Raw genomic sequence first — 22,709 nt, 5'->3', positions numbered from 1 at the left:
TAGAGGTTGGAAGGGACCTTCAGAGTCCAGCCTCCCTGCCAAATCAGGATCACTTAGGGTAGTCCACACAAGAATGCATACAGCTGGGTTTGTAAAGTCTTCAGGGAAGGAGACTCCACAACCTCTCTGGGCAGCATGTTCCAGGGCTCCGTCCCCCTCATTGTAAAGAAGTTTCTCCTCATGGTGTTTCTTGCCTTACTATTCTGCACCACTGAAAAGAGATTGCCCCCCTCCACTTGACACCCAACCCTTAAATATTTATACACATTGATCAGATTCCCTCTCAGTCTTCTCAAGACTAAAGACCCTCAGGTCTCTCAGTCTGTCTTTGTTGAGGAGGTGCTGAAGTTCCCTAATCATCCTCATGGCTCTCTCTTGCTCCAGAAAGTCTCTGGGGAGCCCAAAACTGGATTCAGTATTCCTGATCTGGTCTCACCAGGGCAGAGTAGATGGGGTAGAAGAACATCCCTAGACCCACTGGACAGCCTTCCATATATATGACATATACGGAAGGGATCAGCTTAGGGACACCTGAGCTGTCCTAATTCAATAGACTTGATGGGGTATTTGGTGCCATGGGTTAGCTGTTTGGGTGGGTTGGATTAGTTGATGGGTTGGACATGATGATCTTGAAGGTCTCTTCCAACCTGGTTTGGTTTATTCTAATAAAGGTTTATTCTAATAAAGGTTATTCTAATAAAGCACCTACTTTCCTGTATAACGTGCATGATTAAATTTATGCCTATTTCTATTGATCTCAGTGAGAGTACTTGTACCGTATAACTGGGTTAAGTATGTTGAAAACTGGAGCTAAGACAGCCTTGATCCAAGCAAAAGCAGTGGAAAATTCAGTAAATCATTATAAAAACAAAACAAAATAAAATAATATAAAATAAATATAAATATAAACCAAACCAACAAACCAAACAAAAAGTTCAAGGCAAAATGGCTTGGAAACATATTCCATCTAAGTTCTGTGAAATCAGATGCCAACATGCTGCGTTCATCTCACCTGCCTCTGAAACCTGTAATGTGTTTGGTCTTTAAAAAATGAAAATTCAAATCTTAGATTGACAGCGTTGAGAAACAGGGAATATCTCAGCCTTCATTGATTTAAATACGGCAGTCTCTTTTTTTTCTGCTTACATCTCGACCTTACTACAAAAATGGAATCATAGAATGTTCTGGGTTGGAAGGGACCCCTGAAGGTCATCTAGTCTGACCCCCAAAGGTTATTTAGTCCAACCTCTTCTGCAATAAGCAGGAGCATCCTCAACTAGATCAGGCTGCCAGAGCCTATTAGTTTGGAATATAAAGATGTATATATTATGCATGTACTATACATATGTAATATAGAGGTGTGTGCATTATGCATGTATTATACATACATAATATAGAGGTGTATATATAACACATTCATTTTAGATCCTATAAAACAGGAAGAGAGAAAATAAAGGATTTTTTTCTTTGAATTACTAAACTTCAAGGTCAAAATCTAAAAAAAACCCCATATTCAGTGGAGATATAAACTGAGATTTTACTGTTTGATGTAAATACACAAACAAGAATACTTAAAAGAGGCAATTCTCCAGCCATAAAATTGTAATTAAATAAGAGGAAAATCCTTTTTTTTTGTCTTTTTTTTTTTTTTTTTTTGGTAACCAGTAATACACAGAAGGATGGAACTTGCATTTTTTTCTAAATGGGATTTTAATAGAATTCGAAATTGTTATTCATAGAGCAGGATTTCTTATTGCCACAGTTTGCCAATAGCCGCAAGGAATACACACAGAGTGGGGAGGCTGCTGTTGCAGACTTATGCTATGGGTCCCCAGGGAAGAATCTGTAATTGCACAGTCACTAACACAGCAGTAATTTCAGTCTAGCTCTACCTGCACAGCATAATCATTAACAAGCGCTTTGGTGGTATCTAAACCATTGGTAAAAATTGATATTTGAAAGCTAGTGACTAAGTCACACTGGAAAATTAAGAGTTTCAAAGCATTGCCTTTCCTTGCTGCAGAGAAGGAAGTGCTTCTTACCTGTTCTTGTACAGTTAATAAGATGTGGGCAATCCCATAGGTCTGTCCATGAACATGCTAGTTTTTGGGTTTGTTTTTTTTGCAGCCAAATAGTAGTAAGGAACAAAAATAATGATGATCTAAGGACTTTCAGGTGCAACAGAGAATTCAAGGCAGAAGCTTTCATCAGTCCTGTAATTTGAGCATTGATCTGCTTCAGCAAGCAGTAGAAACTTGTATCTTAAAGTGTGGTGCTTGGGGATATGGTTTAGGGGGTGAACCTTGGAGAGTAGGGTTATTGCTTGAACTTGGTGGTCCTGAGGGTCTTTTCCAACCTGAATGTTTCTGTGATTCTGTGGTTCTGTGAAAGCACAACCATTTCAGCCAAGAAGCAGCTACTATAGATGTCATGTACAAAACCCAAACAAGACAAATGTAGAGAGCTCAGCAAGGATATGTTTTAATTGCATTAGGAGTAATTTGTTATATTTCATCTGTGAGGAGCACAGGAAAGCATCAATCTGCAGAACTGCAAGTGAAACTCAGGAATTCCTTAGCCCTGACTTCCAGGTGCCTTCCCTGTCTGCACCCCATTTGCACAGATGTTTACCTTTCTTTAGTTCACCAGGATTTCATTGATAAAGAAAGAGAAGATTAAATCATGGATACCACCACGAGCTCCTATCCAACATTGTAGAAAGAGCTGATGGAACGGGATGTAAAGGCACCAAAGGTCATTGTGAAGGTCATCATATTAGCTTCTGAGAAAAGCTCTCACTTTCTAGGTATCATTTGCCTACAGGGTGTTTTGTTCTTGAGTCTAAACCTTAAATTCTCGTCAGCCTGGCTGTGAGAAAGGATGTTTATGTAAATTCATTTGAAAACTTTTCATAGCATTTGTTCAGACTTTCTCTTTAATTGCTACTTTTTTATTGTTGTCAGTTTTAATGCCAGCCTCTTACTGTAAAATGTCTTCTTTTTAATGATAGTGTTCACCCCTTGCTTACTAATTCCTCCATACAAATGCTTCCACCAACTGAAATAGTTACTAATGTACCCAGGTAGGGGCTGGTGCCTGCAAACCATTTCTACTGCTAACTGTACCATATGCTCTTTCCTTTGAAACTGGAATTTTGCCTGTCTGACCATGTCCAGTGGTATTCACCCTGTCGTGTGTAGACTTCTGGATTTACCCTCAGTATACCTCCAAGCTGTCATATTGACACTTGTCTGACATTTAACAATCTTCAGACCCAAGAAGTACCCAGTGAACTATCTATTTTGGACAATTTTGTTGTTTTCAAGTAATACTGGATATTTCTTTGTTTGCATACCACTTCCAGATATCATCTTCTTTATGTACGTGGAAAGATCTTGAACTGAAATTCTCCATATAAATGGATTTGGAAGTTTTTACCCCCAAACTGGTAGTGGTAAATTATACTTCTGAGATTCAAGGCCATGCTGTACACCTGCAGGTGAAAAAGCTGCTGTTTTGCCAAGGCTTGGAGTTTTCTTGCCCCTGTGCTCCAGTTCCCATGGAGGATCTGTTCAATGTTCACAGTGATGTCCCCTGTCTAAACACCAGTATGTTGTGTTGCTCCATGACAAAGGATACAACATGGTGTTCATCATGCAGACTCCTGATATGGAGTCAGCTTCGAGTCAGCTGAAAAGCACAGGCACAGGAAGGAAAGCCGGTAAGATGTGAGCCAGATTTGACTACATTCTGATTTAGCTGAAAAAGCAGGGAATTAACCATGAAAACACAAAAAGGGTGCTTTGTTGCCTAGTCCCAGGAGACAATAAAATTGAGACTGAGGTAAAATGTTTGGAGAGGAGATGAGAAAACCGATAGAGAGTCTCATCCCCAGGATGAAAAAAAAGATGGACCTGAGCAAAGCCTTCAACGTTGTCCTGCACCACATCCTGGTCTCCATCCCCATCCCTGGAGGTTTTTAAGGCCAGGCTGGATGTGGCTCTGAGCAACCTGATCTAGTGTGAAGTGTCCCTGTCCATGGCAGAGGGGTTTGGAACTGGATGATCCTTGAGGTCCCTTCCAACCCTAACAATTCCATGTGTCTATGTGAAATTCAAAGCTGCAAGCTAGAGAAATGAGGGATCAGCAGCTGTGATCACTTGCTGAATCTTCAGTACCTCTACAGAAAGTAAAAATTTAAGCTGCATTAATTGTAAGGGTTAAATATTTTGTTTTCTAACATTTCTCACAATTTTCCCATGCCTCCTACATAAAGGAGTGTGTTACCCTGAGAAAAACTGGTGTGTCTAAACCTTGGAAAGGAAAGAGAGATTGCAATGAGATTTGACATCCTGAAAGGCTTGTTCTGTGATCAGGCAAGAAATGAAGCATTGCATTTTAAAAGAGATTTTCAAATGAAAATTTTAATTGGCCCTCATTTAACGGGTTTCAAATCCTCTCCGGGTACAATATAGGCCACACACACGAAAAGAAAAAAAGGGCTGTGATATTTTGATGTTTGCTTATCTACATGCTGTCCCAAAGTGTGACAGAACATGGTATAAATTATGAATACTATGTGGGTGCTTTGCTGTTGCACTGCAGGAGAGGCAGTTAGGAGAAGATTTTTGAGTTCAACATTTTCTGTTTTTCAGTAACAAACTAAGCTAAAGGAGAGTATCTGAATGTATGTCTGCAATGTATTTCTACACAAGCTGTGACTTGGTCTTCTGTGGGGCATTTTCTCTGTCTTCTTGCTTTTGCAAGAGAGCCAGTGGAAAAGGCAGAAGTCCAGCTGCACAAGCTTCACTGGCACAATTGGTTTTATGCATCTTGCCAGTATATTTGAAGCAGCAAAAGCTACAGATTTCCTTTGGGAATATATTATTATTATTATTATTATTATTATTATTATTATTATTATTATTATTATTATTATTATTATTATTATTATTATTATTATATTCCTGTCATTAAGCACCCAAGCTGTCAGTGCTTGCATTGGTCATCTGAGGAGAATCTATGCTTTATCTTAACAATGATAGCAAGAGGACACAGTCTCAAGCTGTGCCAGGGGGAGTTTAGGCTTGAGGTGAGGAGAAAGTTCTTCACAGAGAGTAATTGACCACTGGAATGTGCTGTCCAGGGAGGTGGTGGAGTCACCATCAATGGAGGTGTTAAAAAAATAATTGGACGTGGACCTCGAACCCATTGTTTAGTTGCCATGAGGTGTTAGGTGATAGGTTGGACTTGATGATCTCTGATGTCTTTTCCAACCTGGTTGATTCTATGATCATCACTCAGAAGGATAAACTGAATGGATATAGATTTTCCCCCTTTTCAGTATCAGAACAGTATTCTTTAGAGGTCAGATTTTTATTGTTTAAAATACATGATTAAAGTATTGTTGTTCCCAAGTGACCAATGTTTGGGAGGGGAGAGAGAGAAGCATGTAATACCTGGTAGAATAATTTTGCAAATGATTTGGAAAGATTTGGGATAACAGTAACAGATGTAAAAGTAAGAATTACTGACAGATACCATGGAAGAAAACATTAAATTGCATCTATTTAAATCAGTATTAAAGAAATTATCACTGCCTAATAGCATATTAAGATAATTCAATTCACACAATTTGTGCAAGTAAGCCTGCCCATTTACATTGGGAGCTGCTTTGTGGACAAGAGAGGATCTCAGTTTATGAAAAAAAAAAGTTATCTGCCAAAATCCTCCATGAGTCACAGTCCCTCTGGGCCTCAGTTTCTTTCTCTGTAAAATAAGTAGAAAAACCTGTTTGCCCCACCTCCACCTCAGCATCCCCCCCCCCCCACCCCCCAAGCTGTTATATTAATGTATCCTTTTTTTGTAAATCCAGTAAAAGGATACAAAATGTTCTAATGTTCTTGGATGACTTGTTCTGAGCATTTTCTATTTTGAATCCCTGTGCATTTTCAGATGGGAAGCAGAAGTGGGTCATTTCCTAGTGATCTTATAAGTCATTCCCTTGTATAAGGAACTCTAATTCTGATGCTGCTCTTTTCTTATAGGTGACAGATTTGGCCAGCTCTTGTTTATTTTAATGTCAGTAGGCTATTAGTTTGAACTGTAAAATAACTTTTATTACTATTTCAGTAAAAAAGAAGGTCCTGTCACTAAAGACGTAGTGGTAACACAAACTATGAGGAACTCTGACCCAGGAAACCAAACCTAATTAATCTGAGCTCACAGCTCATACCAGTTTGCCATTCATCAGCAGTTTTGATTAGTAGGGCTAGAGGTTAAAAAAAAAGACCTTTTCCTTCAGTGCTTAAAAAGAGAAGAAAATAAAATGTACACATTGCAAATTGCTTTTGTTTAGGCTGGGTTTCCTTGAATCACAGTACCACTTCAATGACCATTATCTGTGCTCTCAATGATTCAGTAAATGAACTCAAGAAAATGAACTGCTGGGTACATTCCCAAACACTGGGAACAGTTTATTGAAACTGATCAGTTTAAACAAGCAGTAAATTGAGATTCACTTCAACCTCTACCTATTTGACAAATATAATTAGGGAAGACACTCCCTAGCTTATGGAGAAGTGAAGCCAGCTTTCAGTACTGACAGAAAGTGAAAATCTTTAATGCATTGATGATGGTAATTCACATTCAGTGTTGGGAATAAAATTCTAGAAGACATAGATGTCTTCTGGAGCTCCAGAGAGCATCACATACATCATCAGCTCAGCAGTCACTGCAGCTAATGTCCTGTATGAGTAATGTATATTCAAATAATTGCTTAATGCAGTGAGAAATAAAAATTGTAGTTGTTAACATATCTTGAACTGAAATGCAGTTTGGATCTTGGTGGAGAGAAATGAAAGTTAGACATATTTAGAAAGCAGGAAATGTAATAAGAAGCTGCCTTACCTCCATCTAGTTCTTCAGCTCCAAAATGATTCCTGTAGAAGAGCATGATCTCTATCTTGTAACACTTGTAGATAGTCACTAAACAAACAAGCAGCAGCAGAATAGCACCAAGCCCACCAGCAAGCTCAACTGTGTACATCAGCTCTGCAAAGAATTACAAAATGCAATAACAAGCACATTTCAAACCAGAGAAAGGTCAGCAGCAGACCTCACAAGTATGCTAAATATTACAATGAAATAATGAATGATGCAATGTATTTGTTTCACTATCAGGCCCTTGAAGCAATACCTAATCCATACCGTGGGTTTTGTTTTGGTTTGTGTTGTTTGGCTGTCATTTTGTTTGGGTTTGTTTGTTTGTTTGTTTGGGGTTTTCTGTTTTGGTTTTAGTTTTGTTCTGTTTTCCTTTAATGAACTTGGTTTTCCTCTGGTAATTTCATCTGGAAATTCCATCTGGACTGCTCATTTTCAAACTAACAGTTCCTGGGATATGTGTGTGTGTGTGTGTGTGTGTATGTGTGTGTGTGAATATATAACAGATATTTGATAACTTCCTTCTCTCTCTAGATAGGTAGATCACAGTTTGCTCTACAGAGATAAATGCTTTATATTTTACTTACAATGAAAGCAGAGGTGAATGTTTCTTTTTTGGGGGACTAGGATACAAACACAGCCAGTCCTTTATTTCACACACAAATAAGATGAGTTCAGTCTCCTGGACTACACTAAGAATTTATTTTTTAAATTGTTGTTTTCCAAAATAAAATTTTAAAGCTTTATAAAAATAAAACTGGGGAGATGTGAGGATAAATTACCCAAAGAATCCCACAATCTCACATCTCAGTTATGTGTTAAAATCTTTGACACAGCTTCCTAATGTTGTATAGTTCATCTTTATTCCCCACATTTTGCCAGTGGCAGAAAACATCCTCGTTTGTCTGCTCTGACATTCCCTTTTAGACCCTTTGGTGTCTCTGCTGCACTCTGCCACAGAAGACTCACACAATGGATTGAGATCATCGTCACATCTCCCCGTTCCTGAGGACAAGGACTCTGGTCAAATGTGGTCATAATTGTCTACCAGCAGCAGGATTCTTTGTGGGGCCACTTATCAGTGCATGAATAATATAGAATAGTGGCCTTCACCTTCCTCAGTTTTAACTATGGTATGATCAAGAAAGCTGACACAGCTACATGGCATCCAAGTTTTTGCTGCTTGCACTTGCTTATTGATTGAAGAAAAGGAATAGAATAGAATAGAATAGAATAGAATAGAATAGAATAGAATAGAATAGAATAGAATAGGAATAGAATAGACCAGACCAGTTTGGAAGAGACCTTCAAGATCATTGCATCCAACCTATCATTCAACACCACCTAATCAACTAAACCATGCAACCAAGCACTCCATCAAGTCTCCTCCTAAACACCTCCAATGATGGTAAATCCACCACCTCCCCAGGCAGCACATTCCAATGGCCAATCACTCTTTCTATGAAGAATTTCTTTCTAACATCCAGTCTAAATCTCCCCTGGCGCAGCTTGAGACTGTGTCCTCTTGTTCTGGTGCTGGTTGCCTGTCTACAACCTCCCTTCAGGTAGTTGTAGAGAGTGATAAGGTCTCCCCTGAGCCCCCTCTTCTTCAGGCTAAGCAGCCCCAGCTCCCTCAGCCTCTCCTCATAGGGCTTGTGTTCCAAACCCCTCACCAACTTTGTTGCCCTTCTCTGGACATGCTCCAGCAAGCCAACATCCTTCCTAAACTGAGGGGCCCAGAACTGGACACAGGACTCATGGTGTGGCCTAACCAGTGCAGTGTACAGGGGCAGAATGACCTCCCTGCTCCTGCTGGCCACACTGTTCCTGATGCAGGCCAGGATGCCATTGGCCCTCTTGGCTGCCTGGGCACACTGCAGGCTCATGTTCAGCCTGCCATCAACCAGTACCCCCAGGTCCCTCTCTGCTTGGCTGCCCTCCAGCCACTCTGACCCCAGCCTGTAGCACTGCATGGGGTTGTTGTGGCCAATGTGCAGAACCCGGCACTTGGATGTGTTAAATTTCATGCAGCTGAACTCTGCCCATCTGTCCAGCCTGTCGAGGTCCCTCTGCAGAGCCTCTCTACCCTCCAGCAGATCAACTCCTGCCCCCAGCTTGGTGTCGTCAGCAAATTTACTGATGATGGACTCAGTGCCCTCATCCAGATTATCAATGAAGATATTAAAGAGCGTGGGGCCCAGCACTGATCCTTGGGGGACACCACTAGTGACTGGCTGCCAGCTGGATGTGGCACCATTCACCACCACTCTCTGGGCTCGGCCCAGAGAGTGACAATGTTTTAAAAAAGGAGGGTGGGAAGAGGAAGAGCATTGCTAATAATATTTTAATCTGAATTCTGACATGGCAAATCTCAAGACAGAATCATAGAGTATATCTGGTTGGAAGAGATCTCCAAGATCATCCAGTCCAAACTTCAACTCAGCACTGGGGAGTCTACACTAAATCACACCCCTAAGCACCAGGTCCACAGGCTGCTTGAGCACCCCCAGGGATGGTGACACCACCAGTATACTGGGCAGACCATTCCAATGTTTGAGAACACTTTCAGTGGAGAAATACTTCCTAATATCCAGCCTAAACTTCCCCTGGTATGGCTTGTAGCCATTTCCTCCAGTCCTGACACTTGTCATCAAGTAGAGGAGGCTGTCTCCTCCTCCTTCTAACCTCCCTTCTGATAGTTGTAGAGAGACCACCCAGTCCTTTCCAACATCACTCAATTATGAGGAATGCCAAGAAGTCAGTTTTTGGAAACCTAAGATATGCAATTTGCTTGATAAATATCTGTGTTGGAGAAAGCTCAGTTCTGTGTTATTTGCACAATATCCTCTTCTAGTGGGCAGCTTGCATCTGAGTGGAGCAGGAAGCAACCTTTTATTTTTATGTATGGTTATGCAGATATGCTATTCCAGCACAATACAATTCAATCATAGAACTAAAAGGTTAGAGGAAATAGTGGCAATTCCATTTACTTTGACTCTGCCTACTGAAAATCACACATTTTTATTGTTTTGAGGCAACTGTAAAAGGTTTTCATTGCTCTCTAGAAGACACTAAAACTGTAATAAAATAAAATAAAAAGGAATTTATATTCCATGTCATTCTCTCCAAAACTGTGCTGGAAACTCCTTTGTGTTAGATATTTTTAAGACTGACAGAGTCATTCCCAGCTTTTGATACTTTCCTGGTCCACAGAGGGAAATGTTATTAAAATATTCAACAATTTTATTTTAGGGTTTGTTTGTTTGTTTGTTTGTTATTTATAGACAAGTAATACAGTTCCATTTTAGAGTAAAAATTGAAATGGAAATTACTCTGTACTGGTTTGCTATGCCCTGTTTATCATTTTTGTACTGCAGGTGATGTAGCTGTTCAATGGTAACTAGAAGAAAGGTTTTAATGTTTCGGATTGCTAGGTAGAACATACTCTATGTGCCTGCTGTTATGATTCATTACAGGCAAGGAAAAAACTTTACAAATGGAAAACAAAAGTTTTTTCCTAAATTAATTACTTTGAGATTAAATGGGGGGTGGGGGGGGGGGGTGTGTGTGTGTGGAATCTGTAGGCACTCATCTGTTCTCCTAAACTATACTGGAAATCAGACTAATGCACGGTATTACTTGTGCCACCACAGTCCCCTCTTAGCTATCGTCTTCTCCATAAAATAAGTCAAGTTAATGCCTATATTTTTACTTCAGTAAAGTCTATCTGAACACACATGAAACTATCCTAAGACCAGGCAACCAAAGCATGCAACAACATTCTCTATGTCACCCTGAAACATACTAGAAATCACCTTTTCATCTGTTGCTGCTAAGCCCATCATGATCAGCTGTGATCATGAGGGTTAAGGTGGTTATTCCTTACAGGTGTGCCTGTAAAGTTTCATACTCTATCCATATAGCATAGTAAGCTTCTATTTTCCTCCATGCTGGACATTTATTAGCACATACTCACTCTCTGTCTTGGTTCAAGAGGCAGAGAGGAGCAATGATTAGCCCAGCAGACTGCTGCATCCTTACACACAGCCCTGCACATGCCTGAGCTAACCCCCAAGAGTGCTGAAGTGAGACAGCCACATCTGTGCAACACCATGGAAGGTGAGAGACTGGCCCAGGCACAAAGCCACACCAAGCTGTTTGCTTTCAGGCCTCAAATTAATGTGTCTGCAGGATATGGAATACAGAATCTGTAGTAATCTCAGAGGTTTGATCTCCCTGCTCTTAGTTGTGTGCATGGGTACATTTAGCAGAATACAGAATTATAGAATCATAGAATCAATAAGGTTGGAAGAGACCTCAAAGATCATCAAGTCCAACCTGTCACCCAAGACCTCATGACTACTAAACCATGGCACCAAGTGCCAGTTAACCAGGTTGGCCATTCCACTGGCCATTCACTCTTTCTGTGAAGAATTTCTTCCTAACATCCAGCCTAAACCTCCCCTAGCTTAGGCTGCTACATCCTGCCCCACAGGGGCACTGGCTGGCTTTGACCTGATGCTGGAATTATGTGAATGCCATTAGCCTGCGTTGTGCTGAACTGAAGGTGTGAGGGGCAGAAGGCTCAGTCCTGCCTCTGCTGTCAGCCACTCAGGTGACCAATGCCATTTCACATTTCTGTGCTTTGGTTTTCCCAAGAGAACTGAGGAGCATGCTTCTGACTCCTTCATAGAAGGGGGTACTCCTGGAAGGTCCTCTCCCAAGACCAGGGGTGTTGGTGACCTGCATGGCCACAATGTCTATAATAATGTAGCAACTGTTAAACTAGGTTGAAGTATAACAGAAAGTTTAGAGTGCAAAGTTACCTTCAAGATAATTGTTTTTTTTCTGGTGCTTCATTCTGCCTTTTGCACTGTGATATTTGCACACAATTGCCATGGCAAGGTATTATACTCCCTTTGAAGTGTGATCTGTTTTTCCTGCTGAAATTCACGTTTCCTGTGGTGGCTATACACTAAAAAACATTCAGTTTCAGCACAATTCCGTATCAGAGGGGAGAGACAAAAAGTGCAAACCTTTTAAAATCTATTTAGCTTCTGTGTTATGTTGTGCACATTACAGACCAGGCCCTCCTTGAGGAGTGAAAACTGAATATAGAAAATAGTAGAGGAAAATTACTTGGCTAACCCTTAGGGGGACAGGCATTCTGTTAAACACAACAAATTAGCAAGTGCCAGGGAGTTACATCCAGAAGCACAGCAATCATTTAGTTACAGGCAATTAACAATAGTCCTCCAGTAGCACAAGAACAATTCTACTCCAAGGGACAACACATTGATTACAGCAGCAGTAGTAGATTGGTTTCTGAATAAATAGCTTCAATTTAAAACAAGAGTTGTTACAAGCATTTTGACCAATTGCTACAATATTTTTCTTTTTCCCCATATCAGGAGGCTTTGGTCAAGCAAGTCAGTAAAAGAGATGGTTAATTAAAACAAAGCACATGTCCTCTCCAAATATCTGATAGCTTATGGCTGCTAATAAACAAACTCATTTTATACTGAATCTGTCCTAACTATTCACAGAATCACAGAATCACAGAATTTCAGGGTCTGGAAGGGACCTTGAAAGATCACCCAGTCCAACCCAGAGCAGGATAACCTATACCAGATCACACAGGAATGTATGCAGGTGAGTTTTTAATATCTCCAGAGAGGGAAACTCCACAACCTCCCTGGGCAGCCTGTTCCAGTGTTCTGTTACCTTCACAGTGAAATAATTTTCCCTCATGTTTACATGAAAATTCCCATGCCTCAACTTCCGCCCATCGCCCCTTGTCCTGTCATTGGGCACCACTGAGCAGAGCCTGGCTCCAGCCTCTCGGGACTCACCCTCTATATATTTATAAACATTGATGAGGTCACCTCTCAGTCTCCTCTTCTCTAAGCTAAAGAGCCCTCAGCTCCCTCAGTCTTTCCTCATATGGAAGATGTTCCATTCCCTTAATCATACTCATGGTTCTGTGCTGGACTCTTTCAGGTAGTTCACTGTCTTCCTTGAACTGAGGGGCCCAGAACTGGACACAATATTCCACATGTGGCCTCACCAGTGCAAAGTAGAGGGGGAGAAGAACCTCTCTCTCACACCCTTTCTAATCCACCCCAGAATGGTATTGACCTTCCTGGCCACAAGAGCACATTGCTGGCTCGTGGTCATCCTTCATCCACCAGGACTCCCAGATCCCTTTTGCTTTCACTGCTTTCCAGCATGTCAGTCCCCAACCCATACTGGTGCATTATTAGACATATTCATAGGAGGTATATATCTGATTTTCACCTGGCTTTAATATGTGATAACCTTCCTTTCATGCAGGTAATTCACTCAGAGTAGCTGGAGTTATAACAAGAAAGTAAATAAAAGAGTGTCTTCCAAAGATTCATATCTTTGGACTTATGCAATATGCTTCAGGGACCTTGCATTTAATGATCTGTGGTAATTTCAGATTAATCTCATTCTATTCATTAGTCCACATACAAACTGTGCTCCCAAGAAAAATAATTATATTTCAAACATTCTTTTTTTGCTGTGATTTATAGCTTGTTGAGGGTATGTAATTTATAGCTATGCATTCAATTTCTGAGCCTTTTTCAAAATCCAATTACAGTCTAACTAAGGTTTCAATTTTGCAATCACTTACGCAGATTGCTTAACTTCATGGACTATAAGTAATCCCTCTGAAGTCAACAGGGCTATTCACAGAGCTTCAACTTAGTGCATACATAAATCTTTGCAACTTGGAGGCCTAAACTCATTGCCATTCTGTGCTTGGACAGTTTAACTCACAATGTCACAAGGTTTGCTTAGAGACAATTGTCACTTTGCCTGGGTATACTTTCCTAGACTTTAATTATTAACTTCTTCTGGGCGACCAGCAACAGAGCAAGAGGACAGTCTCAAGCTGTGCAAGGGACAGTTTAGGCTTCATCTTAGAAGGAAGTTCTTCACAGAAAGAGAGATTGTCCATTGGAATGAGCTGCCCAGGGAGGGGGAGGGGTGGGGGATGGGGTGTGTCAACGTCCCTGGAGGTGTTTAAGAAAGGACTGGATGAGGCACTTAGTGCCATGGTCTAGTTGATTAGATAGGGTTGGGTGATCGGCTGGACTTGATGATCTGGGAGGTCTCTTGCAACCTGGTTGATTCTGTGTGATAAGGATAATTAACAACATTTAGATGGTGAGTAGTTGAAGACAGTATTAAAATTCTCATGATGACACTTGAAAGAAGGTAAAGAAGGCAAATACTGACAAGTAGTGCAACACTGGTGTGTTATAACTTGAATCTTTGGTTTTAAATGAGTGTGTTTCTCCTAAAGGAAGAAAGAGGCTGACTAACACAGGAGCACTCATCTGAATCTTATTTCAGGCATCAGAAGTAAACAATAAGCAAAGTTTTGGTTAGGAGTAAAGAAATCCATACTCACAGTTTAAAGATGGGGACATTTGTCCTTTCACCCCCCCCCTTAACACTTATTATGCACAACTGCAAACCAATTTTTCTTTCCAAAGTATAGCATATGGAACCACAGCTTTGTATAGTGTATGCATATCCATTATGCATCATTATGCATATATATATGTGTGTGTGTGTGAGAGTGTGTGTGTGTATATATATATATATATATTATTTGTCTACATTTTAGGATGTTGCTTGCTTGTTTTAATGTGCCAAAAAAAATCTGTTTAGGAGGGCTTTACAGTTATGTTGTGAACAATTACTGATGAATATTATAGGATAATAACACGTCTGACACCAGTATAAACAAATTTGGGATGCTCATTTGCTTGATTATGAAACAACTTCTTAACTATTTTTTCTGCCAGCGTGGGGCATGCATGCCTGTAGGTGTCTGCAGAGTTGACTTAAAGTAGCAAAATTTAGTCACAGGTTTTTTTAACATGGTTTTCAATGCAGCAGTCTCATTTGATTTATTAGAACTATTGTCACCTAGTTATCTCACTTGATTTTCTAGATTGATGTATAACCTATATTCTCTGAAAAAGAACTACTTGGATTGGGAATTATATTTATGCATACAACAAAAGTATGCAACTACAAGACAGAGAGCTTGTTAACCTATTCATTAGTATGACAGGCAGCATGCCTGAGCCTTGGTGCTGCTGGATTTCCAGTGTTATTAGAATAGAGGCAGTGAATTATCACGATAGAAGTATATTCTTCCTGATGACATTTTCATTTCTTCTGAGAAGTGCCAGATACCTGTTCCCAGCAGGAGAATAATTACACTGACTATCTCCAACAGCATATTAGCTCAGAAGAGGATAAGGCCAAAAAAATTACAGATTCTGTGATGTTACTAAAGTTTACTACATTTAAATACCCAACACTGCATTTTAAAGGCAGTTTACACTTGTGTCATGGTGCACAATAGCATTAAACTCTGGTTAGCTTCCCTAAATAAGTGAATCGTGTATGACTTAAATAAAACCTTACTGATTAGGAGACCTTCTATTTGCTTATTGCACTACAGAAATCAGACAGCCCACACAATTGCTTCTTTTAGAAAGAAATGAATGTAAGAAGCACTGGGAGGTGCTAAAATGTGGGGAAAAAAAAAAAAGGAATACCAAGTTCTAAGGATGTAAGATCATAAACCACACTGTTTACATTTATTTATGGGGGTAGCATTAATGAATAATTTAGCTCTGCATGGATTATGGGAACAATTTGTGACATTTGCATTCTAAAATGTTTTCATCCTTGCCAATCAAGGTTAGAATTGCACTTAGACATCACATTAAAAAAAAACACCAAACTTGCTCATGAAGAAAACAGTCTCATGAAAGTTTCTGTCAGGCAGTAGTTTTTAGTAATCTCCTGATTTTAGATGACACTTAGTGCAAAAGAAAAGTTATTTTGGTGAGGTCTGGGACAGGAAGGAAGGTGATATTCAACTTCTGGCCCTATAGCATGAACCTCTTGGGTGACTGAAACTTTACACCACCCAGTGACAACATAAAAGTTTCTTCAGTAGATGCAGCGGGATGAAAAATCGATTCTTATAAAATTCAATTTAAATTGAAATTCTAAAACCTGAGGAAGAATTAAGAAAAGCTTTTCCTGCAGTACAGAATGAAACCTGAATGCTTTATATGCTGGAAGACACACATGTAAGGTCTTAACTGATGAGGTGAGTCAGAGTTTTGCAACAGTTTTACTTCCACTGAGAGTCAAAGATTTTCTGGAACGTTCAAGTAGTTAGAATGAACTAACAGAAGTTGAGATATAAAACTCATTGCTCTCATATCTCACATGATGAACTCCCATTCAGAAATTTCATTGTGAACGAAGCTCTGTGGCAAAGGGAGCTGAAGCACCTGCACTTTCTTTACAGAAGCTAGAAAAGAGCTAGCTTCTTTTCTCTTCGAAGTATTAATTGTCACTCTGAAAATGCTCCTGAGATCAAAAACTTAACAGACTCAAGTCCTTAAGTACTAAAACAAACTTACACTACCATGTGAATGACACTGTAATTGAAGGCACTCATTGGTAATTCCATTACTGAAAAAAAAATCAGAATTAATTGCAATTCAGAATTTGATATTAAATTATCCTAATGGGAAAAAAAAATAAAGTTGGTTTATTTGTCCGTAATTAGCAAGGTAAATTTGACCAAATATATGCCTGTTGAGAACACCTATGATAGAGGAAAACAAGCCCAAACCATAGAAGATGTCCAGAACAGGATGTGGCACTTGGTGCCATGGTTTAGTCATGAGGTCTGTGGTGACAGGTTGAACTTGATGATCTTTGAGGTCTCTTCCAACCTTCATGATTCTGTGAATATATACAGCACTAAGAAAATGGGAAGAAAAGGTAGAAGATACTGTGAAATAAAATGCATAGTGTATAATACCTGCTCTAAGGTCCAGTGTGTGTCCCAAAAAATACAATTATACTATCAAACTTTTAAAATAACATAAGAAAATTATGCCAAGATAGGTGTGTGTGGGGGGTGTTTGTTTGGGGATTTTTGCTTTCTTTTCGCTTTTCAGTTTTAGTTGTGGATATGCAGATAAGAATTGAATCTTTGAAATCTGGAGAAGAGAAGACTGAGAGGGGATTTAATAAATGTATAAAAATATCTGAGGGCTGGGTGTCAAGATGGAAGGGACAGCCTCTTCTCACTTGCACCCTGTGACAGGACAAGGGGCAATGGCTGGAAACTACAGCACAGGAAGTTCCACTCAAAATGAGGAAGAACTTCTTTATTGTAAGGGTCACAGACCACTGGAACAGGTTCCCCAAGGGGGGTGTGGAGTCTCCTTCTCTGGAGACTTTCAAGACCCATCTGGATGAGTTCCTGTGCCACTTGCAGCAGATTCTATGATTCTGTTCTGGCAGGGGCTCAATGATCTCTAGAGGTCCCTTCCAACCCCTAACATCCTGTGATCCTGTGAAATGAGACTACAAAAGCTTTGACCCAGCATGAAAGTCATATGTTTCAATCTATGACATTGTGCATTACATTTTTACCTACTACATTGATAGACTATGGGTTTGTCTTCCTGGACTAAAAACCTGTGAAAAAGTAGAGTTATAGTCTACAGTCCACTCCTTTATCATCTGCAGTATGTGGTCTGTCATTAATAACTTTGTTGTTAGCTCCTGCCAGTACCACTCTTAAAATTACTTCCTAGAAGGTTCCTTTACCTGGCTGAAGATTAACCTGTAACTGCTACAGATGACAGATGGTAGCAGTCACAAATAAGTAATAAAATCAGTTTTAGATTATACCAAGAAATTTTTTTTCTTTTGCTCATACAAAGGGGAAAAAAAATTGATTATTGCAAAGGTGATAGAGATTTGACCAACAGTTGAGAGAAGGGAATGTAAGTTAAATCTTTTGGGGTCTGATGCTTCACTTTTTTCTCATTATTTTTGGACAATTTTTGTAGGAATGGATCTGAAAAGGAAAGAGCACTGGCACCGGCGTGCTTAAAATGCTCTACTGCTTTTAGCTCTGAGTTAAATGCTCCCTACGCACAGCGGCTGAGGGAAGTTAGGAGTCTAAAACCGGTTAGCTGACTGCACAAAAGCATAGATCATAGGCTTTCTCAAATGGCAGTCAGAAAATTAAAGAAGCTCAGGAGAAGAATGGGGCTTCAAGATTCAGCGAAATGGCATATGGGCTAGAGGCAGGGGGACTTGCTTTCTCCTGGTGCTGAATGCCCAAAGTGTATTCACTTTTCCTGTGCAAGTGATGCTGGACTTAGAATCATAGAATCTTAGAATTGTTAGGGTTGGAAGGGACCTCAAGGATCATTTATTTCCAATCCCCCTGCCATGGGCAGGGACACCTCACACTGGAGTGAGGGGAGCTGTGTTCAGCTGAAATTCTTTCCGAGAAAGAGAGGACTGTTTTTCTATTCTAGTGTTGTGTCAAATAGAAGCCCCCCTCTACCTGGCTGAATATGCCAGGAGCTCATCTGTGGTGGAGATCACTGTCAGATGGATCCAGCTTGCTTTTTCTGCGAGGCAAGTATGTGTCCCTGATGGGTTGTCTGGTGGGAAAAACAAGGATGATGCATCCAGGTTTTTGCCAGTGATTTAGACTCTGAACTTCTTGCCCTTTCAGGGCCTGTGCAACTGCAGGCATATCCAAAAGCTTCCCTGGGAAGTTGAAGTTTACAGAGAATATATTGACCAGGGCAAAGTTGCAGTTGCAAGGATATTTGGAGAGGTTTAATTTTTCACATGAATCCCCATTACAGCCATTAGCCCTAAATACCTCTTTTGCCAGAAACATTCTGTGTTCAGGAACAAAACTTTCTGCTTTCCTTTCCCTTCTGATCTTGGTGATAATGTGCCACATTTGAAGTTTAAGAAGGATTATAATTTCTTCTTCAGGCATGCAGTGAGCTTTCCAGATTCAGCACATTTGTTGGCTTATACTGCTGAAAAAAAAACACCCCAAACTAACATCTCTGCAGATGCCTTGGTGTTCAGGAAACAAATTTACCTAAGTGTTAGGTCCCTTTTTTTTTTTTTTTAAATGAGCCAATAATCAGATACTAATAAACAACTAACTCATTTCTAGTAGAGTCTAAATGTGGATCTAAACAAGGAAACCTAAAATGAAATGTTGTCATGGTGATATTCAAGGAGACTAAGCAAGCAGTGTAAATCTCCTCTTCCTAGGAGACCTGAGAGACTAGCTCCAATTTTTATCTGTCAAGGTTAATTTATCGTTTCACTGAAACAGTTGTCAACATGCAAAATATGTAACAGGCTTGTAGCAGGTAACTTTTGTTTGTTTGAAGGCAGAACAGATTTTGTTTCAAAATCACAATTTCAGATCAGCATTACTTGTAGAGGAATAAAATAAATGCATGAGAGAATTTTTTGCTATGTTTGCCTTTTTACTATTTGTAAGCTCAATCAAATATTGAGATTACTTCCTCTTAAGTATGTGTATTTGAAATACTTGAATGTGTCCAGAGAAGGAAAATGAAGCTGTTGAGAGGTCTCAAGCACAAGGCCTGTGAGGAGAGGCTGAGGGAGTTGGGGTTGTTTAGCCTGGAGAAGAGGAGGCTCAGGGAAGACCTTCTTGGTTGCTACAACTACCTGAAAAGAGGCTGTGGACAGATGTGGGTTGGTCTCTTCTCCCAGGCAACCAGCACCAGAACAAGAGGACACAGTCTCAAGCTGTGCCAGGGGAAGTTTAGGCTCAAGGTGAGGAGAAAGTTCTTCACAGAGAGAGTTCTTGGCCATTGGAATGTGCTGTCCAGGGAGGTGGTGGAGTCCCTGTCTCTGGAGGTGTTCAAAAAAGGATTGGATGTAGCACTTGCAGCCATGGTTTAGTTGTCATGAGGTGTTATGCATTAGGTAATAGGTTGGACTTGATGATCTCTGAAGTCTTTTCCAACCTGGTGGATTCTATGATTCTATGATATTCAGTTTGAAGCCTTCAACTACTGAAGGCAATACAAATGTTCCTGGTGTGGATTTATTAAACAAAAGATGTCCTGCAAGTATGGATTCAAGTCCATAGTTACATCTGTTCATGTGTCCTCTATCTATCTAAATAATACTTTTAAAAAAATTACTTTAATTAAGTCTTTTCCAACCTATGATTCTATGTCATCGGGAGACCACACACTGTGCTTGTGTTTGACATAGCAATTCTCACAGAAATGAAGCAAGGAAAGTAGACCTTGCAAAATCTATGCATGCACACTGTTAGATTAAAAAGCTGGTCATTGCAGAACAGAATTTGTGTTGTCAGTCTTGGAGCTTGAAGGGAAAATGAGGACTCGCCATCAGCAAACATCCGTTAATGCACTTCAGTTAATACAGTATGTGTTTTAACTTTAGCTTTAAAAATGCTTTCTTTTCAGTGTTCCAATGTGGTAGCTTTTGGTAGTTTCAACCCATCACATCCACACACTGATTTCTTTATTAAAGATAGGCTATTGGACTTCAGTGTTTGTTGGATTAAGCTCCTGATCTATGCTCAAACATCTCTGAATTAGGACTGTATGACTACTAGCTGGTGAATGGTTGAGGTTCAATTTATTTCCTGTCTCAGGAAATACAAGAAAATATGGCAAATGTCAGGCTAAGCAGAACATTTCAGAAAAATGGCTACAAATTCATTCTATTCGAGTAAGTGGAGGTACAAAACCCCACATTTAAAGAAATGAGTCACACTACCTTGATTTATGGCTTCCTTTTAAACTTAGACAGACTGTGGATACTACTAGGCTAAATACTAGGGAAGACATCACTGCTTTGATATAAATTGAGATGTCTTAAGTAGTTTAACACCACAGCAAGAAGCTGGTTTGCTCACCTTTACAAACAGTCTTAAAAAAGCACAGTAATGACAGTGAAGTACAAACACTGGTTCTGATTTTTTTTTGCTCTCTTAAACCAGCAGGATGCTGCATGAAGGTGGGGAGCATGAAGCCCAGGCATATGGAGAACCCTCCAGGAGGTAAAGTGAACAAAGTGGATCTGGGAACCTGCTTTGTAAGAGATTCTCCACCTCTCCATAATTACCTCCCTGGGAGATGGCTGTGGCCATTAGGAAGGCTGGAATTATGGGATGTGAGCAGTGAGTGAAAACAGGAAGATCCTTAGAAGTTTCTGTCATGATACATCAGAAATGTTGGTATTAAACAAATGTGCTAGAAGGAAAATATCTTCAGTCAGCCTATGCAGGAACTCCCCTTGCATGAGGTTGGGATGGCATTTCTGATAGAAGTGGAATGCATTTTTTTGGCTTTTTTGATCTTTGATTTTATTTCTTATATAAAATTATTGCAGTTTTATTGCCTGTGGCTTGCTTTTTTCTAGTATTTTTTTTTGTTGTTGTTTTTTTCTGAGCCTTTATTAAACTTCATCAATTATTAAATGAATCTTTTATACAACTATACTTAAAAGATGCTACCATATTTTCCCAGTGACAGCCATAGTTAACAACAACATATCTGTTTTATTTTGTAAATTGTACAAATGCCCGGGGGAAAAAAAAAATCATTGCCTCAATATCACAGGAAGACAAAATGTATGCTTCAGTTAGAAAGAATCTTAACAAACTAACCACCCTCTAATGTACCATTTCATGAAGGAAAGCTGCATATTTACCCCTTTTGTGTAGGAGAATACTGGCATGTCGGCGTCCATTTCCATTCTCAACATAGCAGGAGTAATTCCCAAGGTCTGCCTCTTCCACAGAGTCAAGAATCAATGAGATGGACACCTCTTGTTCCCCAAGATGTTCCTTGAGAACCCTGAGAAACAAACCAAAATAAACAGTAACCTTTGCTGCTATTCCTAGTGGAACATTAGCTAACCATGACATAATAATGCTATTTACAGTTCACAACTCTCTGCCTTCATATTTGGCTATGGTTTGATGGAATCTTAATTAAATTATATCATGCCCTTTTCTTCCTCACTTCTAATGAGGAGGTTTGCTTTGTAAATGTTAATGAGAGCTTCAGTTAATGGTCTTCTTTAAGCAGGATGATGTGCATACTGATAATGTATTAGTGCATACTGATAATGTATTATTGCATACTGTGGTAGGTTTAGGCCATGCCTTTAAAATTTTTCACAGATCTTAAGCAGAAAAGTAATAAAATGTAAATCAATCACTATTGGGTGTGAAAAGGAAAATAGAGATAATTCTAAACAATTTAATTGGAGAGTTATCTACCACAAGACTGGTTGTACCAAAACAATTTTGGGGCTTCTTGTCTCTTCTCTTCTCGCATCATTGCTCTGGAGAAAATTCTAACCTGCTTCTGCTTGACTTTGGCTGCTTTGTTTTGGTTAAGTCTAACAGCAACTTTCTCTGCTCCTTTCTCCCTTTTGGACAGGGGGTGGGAGGGCAGAGAGACAGCTTCCCTGGTCTTTTGACCAGGGGGGTTCTCGTGTTTGTTAATTGTAAATATCTGTAAATATAGTAACCCCTGTACATTTTGTACATATTCATTGCATTCCATTGTAGATTGTAGTTTTGTCTGTAAATACAGCTTTCATTTGCTTCCAGTTGAGCTGATCTGGCAAATTTAATGTAGGGGGGAAATTTCAACCCACCACACATACTCTGATGGAGATCCTCATCCTGAGTATGTGAAGTCTTGAAATGTTAGAAGAGAGAAAAGCAAACCCAGTTATTTTGGGCTTTAGGGTCACACTAGAAGTCTGGGCCTAACACACTATTTTGTGTGCTTTGTATGGCTCTTCAATGTCTCATTCAGAAACAGTGTGCTCAT

General features: G+C 39.8%; 1 protein-coding gene across 1 annotated transcript in view; it reads right to left on the bottom strand.

The window, feature by feature from the left end:
- IL1RAPL1 (interleukin 1 receptor accessory protein like 1) overlaps window positions 1-22,709 on the bottom strand; it is a gene marked incomplete at its 5' end in the record, with an annotated part of 192,372 nt that overhangs the window by 10,680 nt on the left and 158,983 nt on the right. Inside the window, 2 exons of the mRNA XM_068155302.1 lie at window positions 6,910-7,053; window positions 21,574-21,719. Of these exons, the coding sequence (XP_068011403.1) occupies window positions 6,910-7,053; window positions 21,574-21,719 (290 nt within the window). The remainder of the gene's footprint in view (window positions 1-6,909; window positions 7,054-21,573; window positions 21,720-22,709) is intronic.

This window comes from Melanerpes formicivorus, unplaced genomic scaffold (genome assembly GCF_026170545.1).
Source record: "Melanerpes formicivorus ecotype bairdi unplaced genomic scaffold, bMelFor1.0.p_v2 SCAF_30, whole genome shotgun sequence".
NCBI lineage: Eukaryota > Metazoa > Chordata > Aves > Piciformes > Picidae > Melanerpes > Melanerpes formicivorus.
This window is presented reverse-complemented; position numbering and strand designations above follow the sequence as displayed.